A 12,002-nucleotide genomic window follows, 5' to 3' on the forward strand; every position below is an offset into this window, starting at 1 on the left:
GGTGGGGAGAATACGGTGGGTCACCAAAGACCATCCTAGACTATTGCCTTTCTCTGAAAATGTCACGTACTTGCTAGGAATTCACATCCCTCCTCCTCCTGTCTGCTCATCTGTCTTCAGCCCAGCTCATCACTACACCCATAGCTAGATAATCATTCCCTCCTCTGTGATTCGACTGTGTGTCATTTACACCTTCACAATGACCCATCTCAGGCCGTCTTTTATTATGGTGAGAAATGTGTGTCTCTCTTCCCACGAGGCATGAGCTCTTTGAGGGTTGGATCCCTGTCAGGCATAGAGCAAGTTAGCAGATGTGAATGTAATTGATGTGTCCGGCCTCTCTAGTGAGAGTGGATTTATACAGTCTAAAGCCTGGTTATCCTAAGAGGCAGGACACCTGTGTAGTCATGCCTCTTCCTTCAACTGTTGAACAGTCAAAGGCACACATGAATGGACTTGCTCTGACCCGGAATCTGGAGGGGGGCATGCTGGAGCTCCAACAGGCAGAACCAGGTTTTGAGAGTACTTTGGAAAGCATTTTAGGGTAAAAATGCAATACTTTCTAAGAGTAATATTAGTACGGATGATTTAACCCTTCTTAGGTAACATATAATTGATATAATTATCTCATAAGGGTTTGAGTTTTTTTTCTCATTTGTGAACACATTTTACTTTACTGAAGGGAATATTCATATATTCCCTTCCTTAGATTTAAGAACCTTATTAGTTTTTAATAAGTGTAGTAGCAGTGTCATTGTTTGTCTTCCCTACTAAGTGAGAGAGCACATTTTCAAGGTTGTGTTTTTGAGGTTATTGAGTATTATAAAGTGAAACAAAATAGGAACCTGGCTACCTTAAATTACTGTTTTAATTCTGGCTTCACAGTATTTTTTTTTTTTTCTGGTCTATGTCTTAAAAAGCTGTGGACATTCCAACAGATGGGGGAGGAGCAAAAGAAAATGCCAAGAATTTAGCTGTAATCAAGTCTCCAGAGGTAGTTGTGTACCTTGCAATCTTACTGTCTTAAATCCAGATTTACCAAGCTTTAAATTACCTCCATCCTTAGGTCACAGGATGGGGGATGGGAAATGAGGTGAGATAGGGTCAGAGGAATTGTTTTAATGACCTTGCCGTTCCTTGTCCGTGATCCCATAGCAGGGTGTTGCCCATCTGAAATGCTTAGAAATCATTGCTTTTGAGCAGTGATGGTCCATGTAGACTTTGACCCTTCCATACTAGAATATTAGATATTTTGATTTTCAAAAAATACTGTATTCGTAATTTTATATTCATTTGAATATTTGTGAGTAAAAATAGGAATGAGAAATGGCTGCCCCAGATTAGTACTTAGTTTATTTTTTTTGCATGTGAAATAATGACATTTGCTTTAGAAATTTACTAGCAGTTTTTATATTTCGTTTTGGTTTGTAAGAACTGAAGTCCCTTAAAGAAGTGTGTGTGTGTGTGTGTGTGTGTGCATGCGTGTGTTCTGTAAGCAGATGGAGGTGAGGAAAAAAATCGTCATTATTGTAGATTAGAAGCTTATAAGTGCATCAGCTGAGTAATTTTTAAATGGACAGAGAAACACTATTTTCATGTGAGCTCTTTGACGATCTTTGTAATCAACCTCTTTGTTGTGGTGGAATTGACTTAAAGATGAGCAGACTTTTGGTATGTTTGAAAAGCACAGGAAACATCTGCTACAGGTTGATTGTGACAATATTTTGCTCAGGGAAAGGGGAGATAGGATAGGGAGAGTGGAAGGCAGAGTAGAGCTCCCTGTCTTCTGCCTTCACCCATACAGGTACAGGTGGTAGGTAGCATTGATCTTTGGGACTTGATAACCCTTCCCGCGCGGTGTGCCACGAGGTGGAAACGCCGAGTGAATCTGCTGCTGCCAGGCACTTCTAAAGGATGGGCCTTTCCTTCTGTACCAATTCCTTCCCATGAGCTGTATTTGGCCAGGTCTAGCCAGATATATAAGCAGTAGCCATTTGAAACAGTTACTTTGAAACAGTTACAGGATAGAACAAGCATTAATGTTGGCAGCAATTAAAAAATTGAAACCCATGCTTATGCAAACACATGCTCATCCTGGCTGTTCATTCCTGTGGTGCCTCTGATGGGACATAAACACCAAAACTTGGATGTGGTAACTCTTTTATGGTCTCAATCTTGGTCATAATAAAGCAGTTGGTTTTGTAGATCTTAGTATAATAATTGCTACCATTTAGTGCATTCTTCTATGTGGGAGTCTCTGTTTTTCAGAACAACCAGACAAGATAGTTGTTATGATTCCAGTTTCACGATGAGTTATTAAGGCTCAAAGAAAAATTAGTTTCTCAAGGCCCCATAGCTAGGCAGGTGCTGAGCTTGGTAGTCAGACCTCAGCATTTCTTTATATGGGCACACTGTCTCTTTTAGAGCACAGCGTGGTTAGAATTACATGCAGGATTTTTAGTAGTGAAAATATTATAGTGTGGCTTTACAGGTTCCCTTCTATTCCCTTTGTCACTTTTGGGATGATCCATTGGCCTACATGGCTTGTCTGTCTGTTTCTTTCCCTTTTTTTTTTTTTTTTTTTTTTTTTTTAAGTATTTATTGATCAGTTTTGGGTGTTTCTCGGAGAGGGGGATTTGGCAGGGTCATAGGACAATAGTGGAGGGAAGATCAGCAGATAAACATGTGAACAAAGGTCTCTGGTTTTCCTAGACAGAGGGCCCTGCCGCCTTCCGCAGTGTTTGTGTCCCTGGGTACTTGAGATTAGGGAGTGGTGATGACTCTTAAGGAGCATGCTGCCTTCAAGCATCTGTTTAACAAAGCACATCTTGCACCGCCCTTAATCCATTTAACCCTTAGTGGACACAGCACATGTTCCAGAGAGCACGGGGTTGGGGGCAAGGTTATAGACCAACAGCATCCCAAGGCAGAAGAATTTTTCTTAGTACAGAACAAAATGGAGTCTCCTATGTCCACTTCCTTCCACACAGACACAGCAACAATCCGATCTCTCCTTCTTTTCCCCACACTTCCCCCCCTTCTATTCCACAAAACTGCCATCGTCATCATGGCCTGTTCTCAATGAGCTGTTGGGTACACCTCCCAGACAGGGTGGCTGCCGGGCAGAGGGGCTCCCCACTTCCCAGACGGGGCGGCTGGGCAGAGGTGCCCCCCACCTCCCAGACGGGGCGGCTGCCGGGCGGAGCTGCTCCTCACTTCCCAGACGGGGCGGCTGCCGGGCGGAGACGCTCCTCACTTCCCAGACGGGGCAGCTGCCGGGCGGAGGGGCTCCTCACTTACCAGACGAGGCGGCTGCTGGGCGGAGGGGCTCCTCAGTTCCCAGACGGGGTCACGGCCGGGCAGAGGCGCTCCCCACATCCCAGACGATGGGCGGCCGGGCAGAGACGCTCCTCACTTCCTAGACAGGATGACGGCCGGGAAGAGGCGCTCCTCACTTCCCAGACTGGGCAGCCGGGCAGAGGGGCTCCTCACATCCCAGATGATGGGCGGCCGGGCAGAGACGCTCCTCACTTCTTAGACGGGGTGGCGGCCGGGCAGAGGCTGCAATCTCGGCACTTTGGGAGCCCAAGGCAGGCGGCTGGGAGGTGGAGGTTGTAGCGAGCTGAGATCACGCCACTGCACTCCAGCCTGGGCAACATTGAGCACTGAGTGAGTGAGACTCCGTCTGCAATCCTGGCACCTCGGGAGGCCGAGGCTGGCAGATCACTCTCGGTCAGGAACTGGAGACCAGCCTGGCCAACACGGCGAAACCCCGTCTCCACCAAAAAATACAAAAACCAGTCAGGCGTGGCGGCGTGCGCCTGCAGTCCCAGGCACTTGGCAGGCTGAGGCAGGAGAATCAGGCAGGGAGGTTGCATTGAGCCGAGATGGCGGCAGGACAGTCCAGCCTTGGCTCGGCATCAGAGGGAGACCGTGCAAAGGGGAGAGGGAGACGAGGGAGAGGGAGGGGGAGGGGGAGGGGGAGGGGGAGAGGGAGAGGGGTCTGTTTCTTTTCTCTTTCTTTTTTTCTCATGTCAGAGGGAGAGAAGGAACAGATACATGTGAATTGCATGTGCCCTGATGGGTCTGCATGTATTAGAGAGAGGGTGGGAAGGAGGGAGGAAGGAAGGCTGTTGAGGCCATAAAACTTCCTTATATGCCAGTGACTGGAGTAGTTAAGGCCACTTACTCAAGTCAAAGCCAGTTGTGTTTAAAACTTCCTTGAAATATAATGCTTCCATATAAATTTTGAAAATTTTGGCTGAGGAGACTATCAGTTTTCCTTATTCAAACTAGAGTTAATGAATTTCCCAGTTATACAGCAGTAATGCATTCTTTAAAAGTGCAGAATGGAGATTAGCAGTGCAAGAATCTGTGGTGACAAGTTAAACGGAGAATTTTTAAAGTCACATTTTATGAACTCTGTGAATGTATTCACACTTTCTCTCTTTTTGCACTTCTGTCTTTTTTGGATGCCCCACTCTACCCGTCCTGAGCATGTCTTCCCAAGAAGCCTTCTATGCTAAGATCTTGAAATGCTGAAGCAAACACAGAAGTGACCTGTAATCAACTGAAAATATATAAGGGTAGCATGGACCTGTGGGAATAGTGTCAGACAGGCTGGAGAAGAGAGGAGGAAGCAGCTTGGGGAAAGTGTGCAATGGAACTGAAAGGCTTTCAAAGCTGTGCCAAGAATAAACGAGATGCAGAAGTGCTTAGACAGGATGGTATAATATTAATGGAGGACACAGAGAAACCTAGCTAGATAAGCACTTTTTACTTGCCATCTTCATCAGAGAATGGCCTTCAAAACTACAAAGTATAGAATAGTCATTACTGAGAGTGCTTTAGAGGCTGAACTTAGGACCACAAGCGAAACCACTCAGAGCTCCTCCAGATGCATAAATCTACATCCCAAGTGGGATTTTTACCCTTGATCTCAGGGTCATTTACGTCATAATCTTGTGAGAAATTACCAGAAAAATGGAGATGGAGGAATGTCCTAATTAAGAGGAAACATAAGTTTTTAGAAGCAGAAGATATAAAGTAAGTTTGATGTCAGTTCTTAGCCAAACTGTAAGATAAATAACCGACTAGAGATCTTATATGTGCTTAGGAAAGAATGTCGTGGTCACCAGGAATCAACATGGATACCACTAATAGGCCTTGCCCAGACTCATTTCCTTTAAGTACTACTTTCTTTTCTTTTCTTTTTTTTTTTTTTTGGAGGAGGAAGCCTAGATTATTAGATACACAGAGTGATAACATCTCACATTTGAAGATGCTCTCTCATTTAGTTCAAATAATGCTCACAAATGAACATTCTTGGCAAGTCTTGATTTCACCAAAGTATTTGAGATAATCTCTGATAACCTTATATAAACTAGTTAGATCTTTTTGATCAATTCAAACATTATAAGGATCAGAATAATTGGTTCTGGGTGGCATATTTTAAGGACATTAAAAATTGATGTAGTTTCCAGAGCGTGTTGATCAGAGTAGTGAGCAATACCTAAATATCATGTCCTACAGACATCATGGAAGGAATTGGGAACATGTAATCAGTAGAAGACCGGAGAAAAACATGGCAGTTGCCCACCTATGGAAAGAAATGACAATGATTTTGGTATTGGAGCTCAAAAGCTAAAATTGCATCTACTTAACTTGCATTTTTTTTTTTTTTTTTTTTTTTTTTTTGAGACAGAGTCTTGCTCTGTCGCCAGGCTGGAGTGCAGTGGTGCCATCTTGGCTCACTGCAACCTCTGCTTCCCAGATTCAAGCTATTCTCCTGCCTAAGCCCCCCGGAGTAGCTGGGACTACAGGTGCCCCACCACGCCCCCAGCTAATTTTTGTATTTTTAATAGAGACAGGGTTTCACCTTGTTGGCCAGGATGGTCTTGATCTCTTGACCTCGTGATCCGTGGCCTGAGCCTCCTAAAGTGCTGGGATTACAAGCATGAGCCACCGTACCTGGCCCTTATTTGCATTCTTTAAGGCCTGGTTCCAATGTTACCTTCTCTCTAAAGTCTCTTTCTCTTTGCAAAATGTTTGCTTTCACATTTGTCTTTGAACCCCTATCGCCATACACAGTAGCTGGATTTTATATATATAGTAGGTGCTTAATAAATGTTGGATGAAATATTGGAGCTGAACGGTGACTGTCTTGAGTTCTCAGATAAAAAGGCATCCAAAAGCAGAAATGAGAACCATCTATTGTATTCCCTCCACTGTGCTATTTGTTTATTCCTGCTCTGAGTTACTAACTTTAGAGAAAAATTGTTCTAAATTATATCAGAGCAAAATATTTTATAGCTGATAAAACCTAGAAATGCATTTTTTCCCTGTAATTTGCATTTTAAATCATAACTATTGTTTGCATTTAAGCAAAAAGAGCTAGCGTTTGGAATTTTTTAGAGCGGTTACTAACCTGTCATCTCTTGAGGATTTTAGTCAAGAATGAAGAAAATAATCATTTTCAAATTTGGAAGGTTTAGAAAAAGAAATAACATAAATGAAAGCGATGCTATCGGAGCTTTAAAAAGTTCCCTTTGTTCCAGTGGCGGTAGATCTTGAGATGTAGTAGGCTGAACGTCACGAAGTAATATCCCCCTCTGTTATCATGTTCGATTAGGCTGATTCAACAGTCATTGAGAAGTGGATGGATGGCGTGAAAGACTTCTTAGTGAAACAGCAGGCTGCCCAAGGAGACGACGCAGGTCTACAGAGGCAGTTAGACCAGTGCTCTGTGAGTTCTGCTGATCTGGGGAACTTGTCATAAATAACATTTTGTTCTTGTTCTGTTATTTGCTGCTATTATTAAAATTGTGAGAATATAGCATAGCATTACATCTAGATAAAATATCTTTCATCATAAAGCTTTTATGACTTTATAGCTAATAAAAGAATGACAGATTCTTCAAGTTTTTATTTCTGGACATGGTTATAGAATTTTGAGAGGTTATAGAATAGAGAACAAGAACAATTTTGGTTCATTAGGAGTCATTGTATATTGCATTTCTTGTGCCACATGGTGAGGATTTAAGAAAAACATATTTAACAAATGAATTTGAGAAGGGTCTGTTCATCAAATTCATTTGTTAAGTATGTTTTTCTTAAATCCTCACCATGTGGCACAAGAAAAGCAATATACAATGACTCCATGTTGTGCACGTGTACCCTAGAACTTAAAGTGTTAAAAAAAACAAAAAACAAAAAACAAGAAATGAATTTGCTAGTAATAGTGCATGCAGTTTATATTTGGTGAAATCATCAGGCTTCTCTACATTAATTAAAAGGCTATTCCCTGCTGAGAGTCAAGTATTTCCAGTCTAATTTGGCAGATGGCTATATCAAGCACCCAGGTGAAATGAGTTTCTTAAGGCACAATATTTCTTAAGTAGTTAGAAGTACTGACTCTTAAGCAGTCTGCTTGTGTAATATTTGCAGGGAGATAAGCAGACAAACTATAATTATGGCATCCACTTATATAGTAATGAACTCAACATGCATCTTTTATGTGTTTAGGCATTTGTTAATGAAATAGAAACAATTGAATCATCTCTGAAAAACATGAAGGAAATAGAGACTAATCTTCGAAGTGGTCCAGTTGCTGGAATAAAAACTTGGGTGCAGACAAGACTAGGTGACTACCAAACTCAACTGGAGAAACTTAGCAAGGAGGTGAGTTTTTCAACTTTACTACGTACGGTTTTCAGGAGATGTAGACTGTAGCTTCTCTCAGCTGACTAAATGTATTATGACCCATCCAATTTGAAAAACAACGGTCTAGAATAACTCCAGCATGGGTAGTGAGCTGAGGCAAAAAAAAAAAAAGGCATCATTTTTTAAATTAAGAGAGGGTGCTGATTGTCCAGTTTGGCTCAGGGCTTACCCATTCTTGTCTTAAATCTTGCTTGAAACACATTTATGACACTTGCTTTACCCCTAAGACATTTGAGTGTGACCATTTATTTACTTAGCAAATATTTCTTAATCAGTTGCCACCTGTCAAGCATCATTCTAGGCACTGCAGGTACAGCATTGAACAAAGAAGAAGAAACTCCTCTTAAGGAGCTTACATTCTAGTGAGGCAGATGGATAATGAATAATATCATGGAGGAGTAGCAAGGAGTTAGGGCTAGGTGGGTTATTTCAAATAGGATGGTCAGGGAAGGACTTTCTGAGATGGGGATGTTTGAATAAAGAACTGAGTAAAGTAAGAGATGAGCCTTGTAAGGTTCAGATAAGAACATTCAGGCGTGGAGAATAGCAAGCTTTAAAACTCTGTGGTGGGAATGAACTTGGTCTGTTTAATAAAGAATGAAGGCAGTGTAGCTGGAATAAAACAGAGAGGAGTTAGTGAGTTGGAGAATGGGAATATTTGAGGTTAGAGGTAGGCAGAGGGTGGATTAGCTATGGCCTTGGAGGAAAGGACTTGGGATTTATTTCAAGTGTGATATTACACAGAAAGCAATTTGAAGGTTTTGAACAGGGAAGTGACATGTGATATAGATCTTTTAAGGTCACTCTGGCTTTTTGTTTTGTTTCCTTTTTTTTAGCAACAGTATCTTGTTGTATCACCCAGGCTGGAGTGCAGTGGCACAATCCTAGCTTACTGCAGCCTTGAACTCCTGGGCTCAAGCAGTCCTCCTGCCTCCTGGGTAGCTGGAACTATAGATGTTCACCACTGTGCCTAGATAATTTTAGAAATATTTTTGAGCCAGATGCAGTGGTGCATGCTTGTAATCCCAGTACTTTGGGAGGCTGAGGTGGGTGGATTGCCTGAGCTCAGGAGTTTGAGACCAGCCTGGGCAACATGGCAAAACCTTATCTCTATAAAAAATACAAAAATTAGCCGGGCATGGTGGTGTGCGCCTATAGTCCCAGCTACTTAGGAGGCTGAGGTGGGAGGATGGCTTGAGCCCAGGGGATGGAGGTTGCAGTGAGCTGAGACTGCACCACTGCACTCCAGCCTGGGCAAAAGAGCCAGATCCTGTCTTAAAAAAAAAAAACAAAAATTGTAGAGATGGGGTTCTTAGAGGCTGAGGCAAAAGGATGGCTTGAGGTCAGCAGTTTGAGACCAGATGCCAGTCTGGTCAGATGCTGCTGACCTCAAGCAATCCTCCTGCCTCAGCCTCCCAAAGCGTGGAGATCACAGGCATGGGCCATTGCACTCGGCCTCTCTCTGGTTTTCATGTGAATAGTTTGCTCTGGGAAGGCAAGAATGAAAACGGAAAGAATTCTTATAAGGTTACGGCAGGCTTGGAGAGAGAGGACGGACCCACACACTAGGGAGGCTTAAAGAAGTAGTGATGGAGGGCATGAGAAATATTAGGTTTGAAAAGAAAGAAGAGACCTAAGGAAAGAATTGAATGTGTGATAGAAGAAAAAGTGAATGGTCAAGGATGACTCAGGATTTTTACAAAGCTTCCACTTTGTGTGAATTGTGGTGTCATTTACTGCAATAACGAAGGAGAAGCTTCTGTGGGTGTAGGTGAAATGATGACTACCATTCTGGAAGGGTTAAATTTGATGCTAGAAGCTAAGGAGGAAAAATCAGTAACGGGGAATGTGGGGTCCCAAATGCTAGGTGGAGAAAACTTTTCACAGTGCCTAATGCTGAGGATTGCAGGGGCCAATCAAAACAGAAAATCGAGCTTTAAATTTGATAAGAAGGAGGGATTTAATAACCTTGAGAAAGCAGGGTCAATGAACTGGTGGGAAAAAAGTCATAGTGGATAGTTCGAGGAGGGTATGGGAACTGAGGAGCTGGGACACCAAGCATAACCAACTTTGAGAAATTTCTGTCTTCAGGGGAGCAGAGAAATGGGTGGGTGCTGGTGATGGGAATCCAAAGAGGTGGTTTTGTTATTTTTAATAATGAGAGATATTAAATGAGAGATATTAATGAGAGGACCTCACTTTAGAAAAAAAATGATGGTGCAGAAAGAGATTGAGATAGGAGAATTTATCAAGTGAAGTCTGTGATTATGCGAGGATGAGATCCACCGTCTAAGTGAAGATGTTGCTATGAGATATGGTTTCTCCGTGGTAATGGAAGGGAGGAAATGATATGGGAACAGTAGAACTGGGAGGGATTCTTTCCCAATTGCTTTGATTTTTATTAGTGGAATAATAGTGAGGCTATATATAGCTGAAGTGAGTGACAAAGCAGTGAAAAATAGAAGTCAATATGAAATATAGGCATACCCCACAGTCACGTAAATAGTACGTATTTCTTAATAAAATGCTTTTGGCTAATGTTTGTATCAGAAAAATTTATATTTGCATAACTGAATATTTTGCTTTGTGTTTGTTGTTTTACCCAACTTATTTTGAACATGTTCAAATGTAAAGAAAAGTTAAAGAATGATAAAAAGGAACAGCTGTATATCCATCCATTCAGAGACTTGCTAATGTTTTACCACATTTGCTTTCTCTCTCTCTGCCTTTCTCTTTATACACACACACACACACACACACACACACGCACACACCCTTTTTTTTTGGTACTTTTGAACAGTAAGTTGAAAACATCATGACACTTCACCCCTAAATACTCTAGCATGATTTTCCAAGCATGAAGGCATTCTTCTGCAAAACCACAATACCATGATCACACTTAAGAAACTAATAATGTTATACTCTCGTCTCTTATCCTAGCTAAATTCAAATTTTTCTCAATGTGCTATAATCTGATGGCATGTGCCTTAAGGAACTGGGGTTTTTGAGGAAATAGAAAATGGTTTGGAAGTGGCAATGAGGATCAAGGAAGGTGATAATTAGAAGTTTGTATCTTTATCTATCTATCTATCTATCTATCTATCTATCTATCTATCCATCCATCCATCCACATACATATGACGACAAAGAATTCATTGTGAATTACTGATTCAAAATACAGGAATAAATATATGGGAAATTTAAAGTGTCCTCAGGAAGGAGGTAACCACATGTGTGAATAATTATCTAGAGCATTTCCAGACTATTGCATTGCATTGACTAGTACAAATGTTGAAGTAGTTTTGGACAAACATAATTTTGCCAAATTTTCATTTTGCTAAAAAGAACAGGCATATAAAACAAATCAACAAACAAAGATAGTCTATTTCATCTATTATATTCATGATATCCTGAAAAAAAGGAACATTTTAATGCCAAAAAATAGAAAGTGTATATTCTCAGGATAATTAAAGATAATTTTGAGGGTGTTTTGTTGTTGTTAAGCTTATGTTAGTGTCTTTATTTTCTTCATTTCTTTTTGGATCTGTGAAAATTATATTGCTGACTAGTGTTCAAAAAGTACACATACAGGGAATTTTCTGGAAATGGGGCCCAAGAATCTCTGTCTCTCTCTTTCTCTTTCTGTGTGTGTGCATGTATTTTAATGAAAAGCTTACCAGGTTAACCTGATGATCAGCTAGGCTTGGGAATGGGATTGTGAGTGTTGCTGGCATCAGCTCCTTGGTTACCCTGTGGGGACAGTGGAAGAAAAGCTCTTGTTTGGTCCTGTCTATGTTTATGCCAGAGATCCTGTTTGGAGGGAGGAGCTGCGAAAGCCTCTGTCTCTTGCTTAACTCTAACTTCTGTGAGAACCATCCAGCTCCTGTGCTGGCCTTTGGTTACTATCCACCTAGCAGCCAAGCAGGCCCTGGCAGGGTGGCCACTACTGTGGTGTTTAATTTGAGCATGAGGCTGAACCTGCCAAGTAGAGGTTGGACTGTGACTGCAGAACGGCGCCTTCTCTCACAGTAGAAGTCAGTTTGTCGTTATGGGGAGGAGTGCTCTGAAAATATTTCTAGACTTCTCCAAAATTTTTAACTAAGTTACTGAATCAGAATCAGACAACTATCTATTTTTTACTGTAACTTTTTTGTGTCTGTGTGGCATATACAAACATAGTAGACATCAAAACCAAAATTTTATAGAGCGGTGTCTTATGACATCTTTAATAGCAGCCTCTCCCTCCCTGCTTTTTAAAAGTGAAATCTTAATGGGAAGTG

General features: G+C 41.6%; 1 protein-coding gene across 7 annotated transcripts in view; it reads left to right on the top strand.

Moving 5' to 3' along the window:
- The window catches only part of UTRN (utrophin), a 568,196-nt gene that overhangs the window by 182,199 nt on the left and 373,995 nt on the right, over positions 1–12,002 (top strand). For all 7 annotated transcript variants that reach the window (XM_009452168.4, XM_001172875.8, XM_009452171.5 and 4 more), the window contains 2 exons: positions 6,632–6,745; positions 7,525–7,680. In XM_009452168.4, coding sequence (XP_009450443.2) covers positions 6,632–6,745; positions 7,525–7,680 — 270 coding nt within the window. The remainder of the gene's footprint in view (positions 1–6,631; positions 6,746–7,524; positions 7,681–12,002) is intronic.

Source organism: Pan troglodytes, chromosome 5 (assembly GCF_028858775.2).
Source record: "Pan troglodytes isolate AG18354 chromosome 5, NHGRI_mPanTro3-v2.0_pri, whole genome shotgun sequence".
In the NCBI taxonomy this organism is placed as follows: domain Eukaryota; kingdom Metazoa; phylum Chordata; class Mammalia; order Primates; family Hominidae; genus Pan; species Pan troglodytes.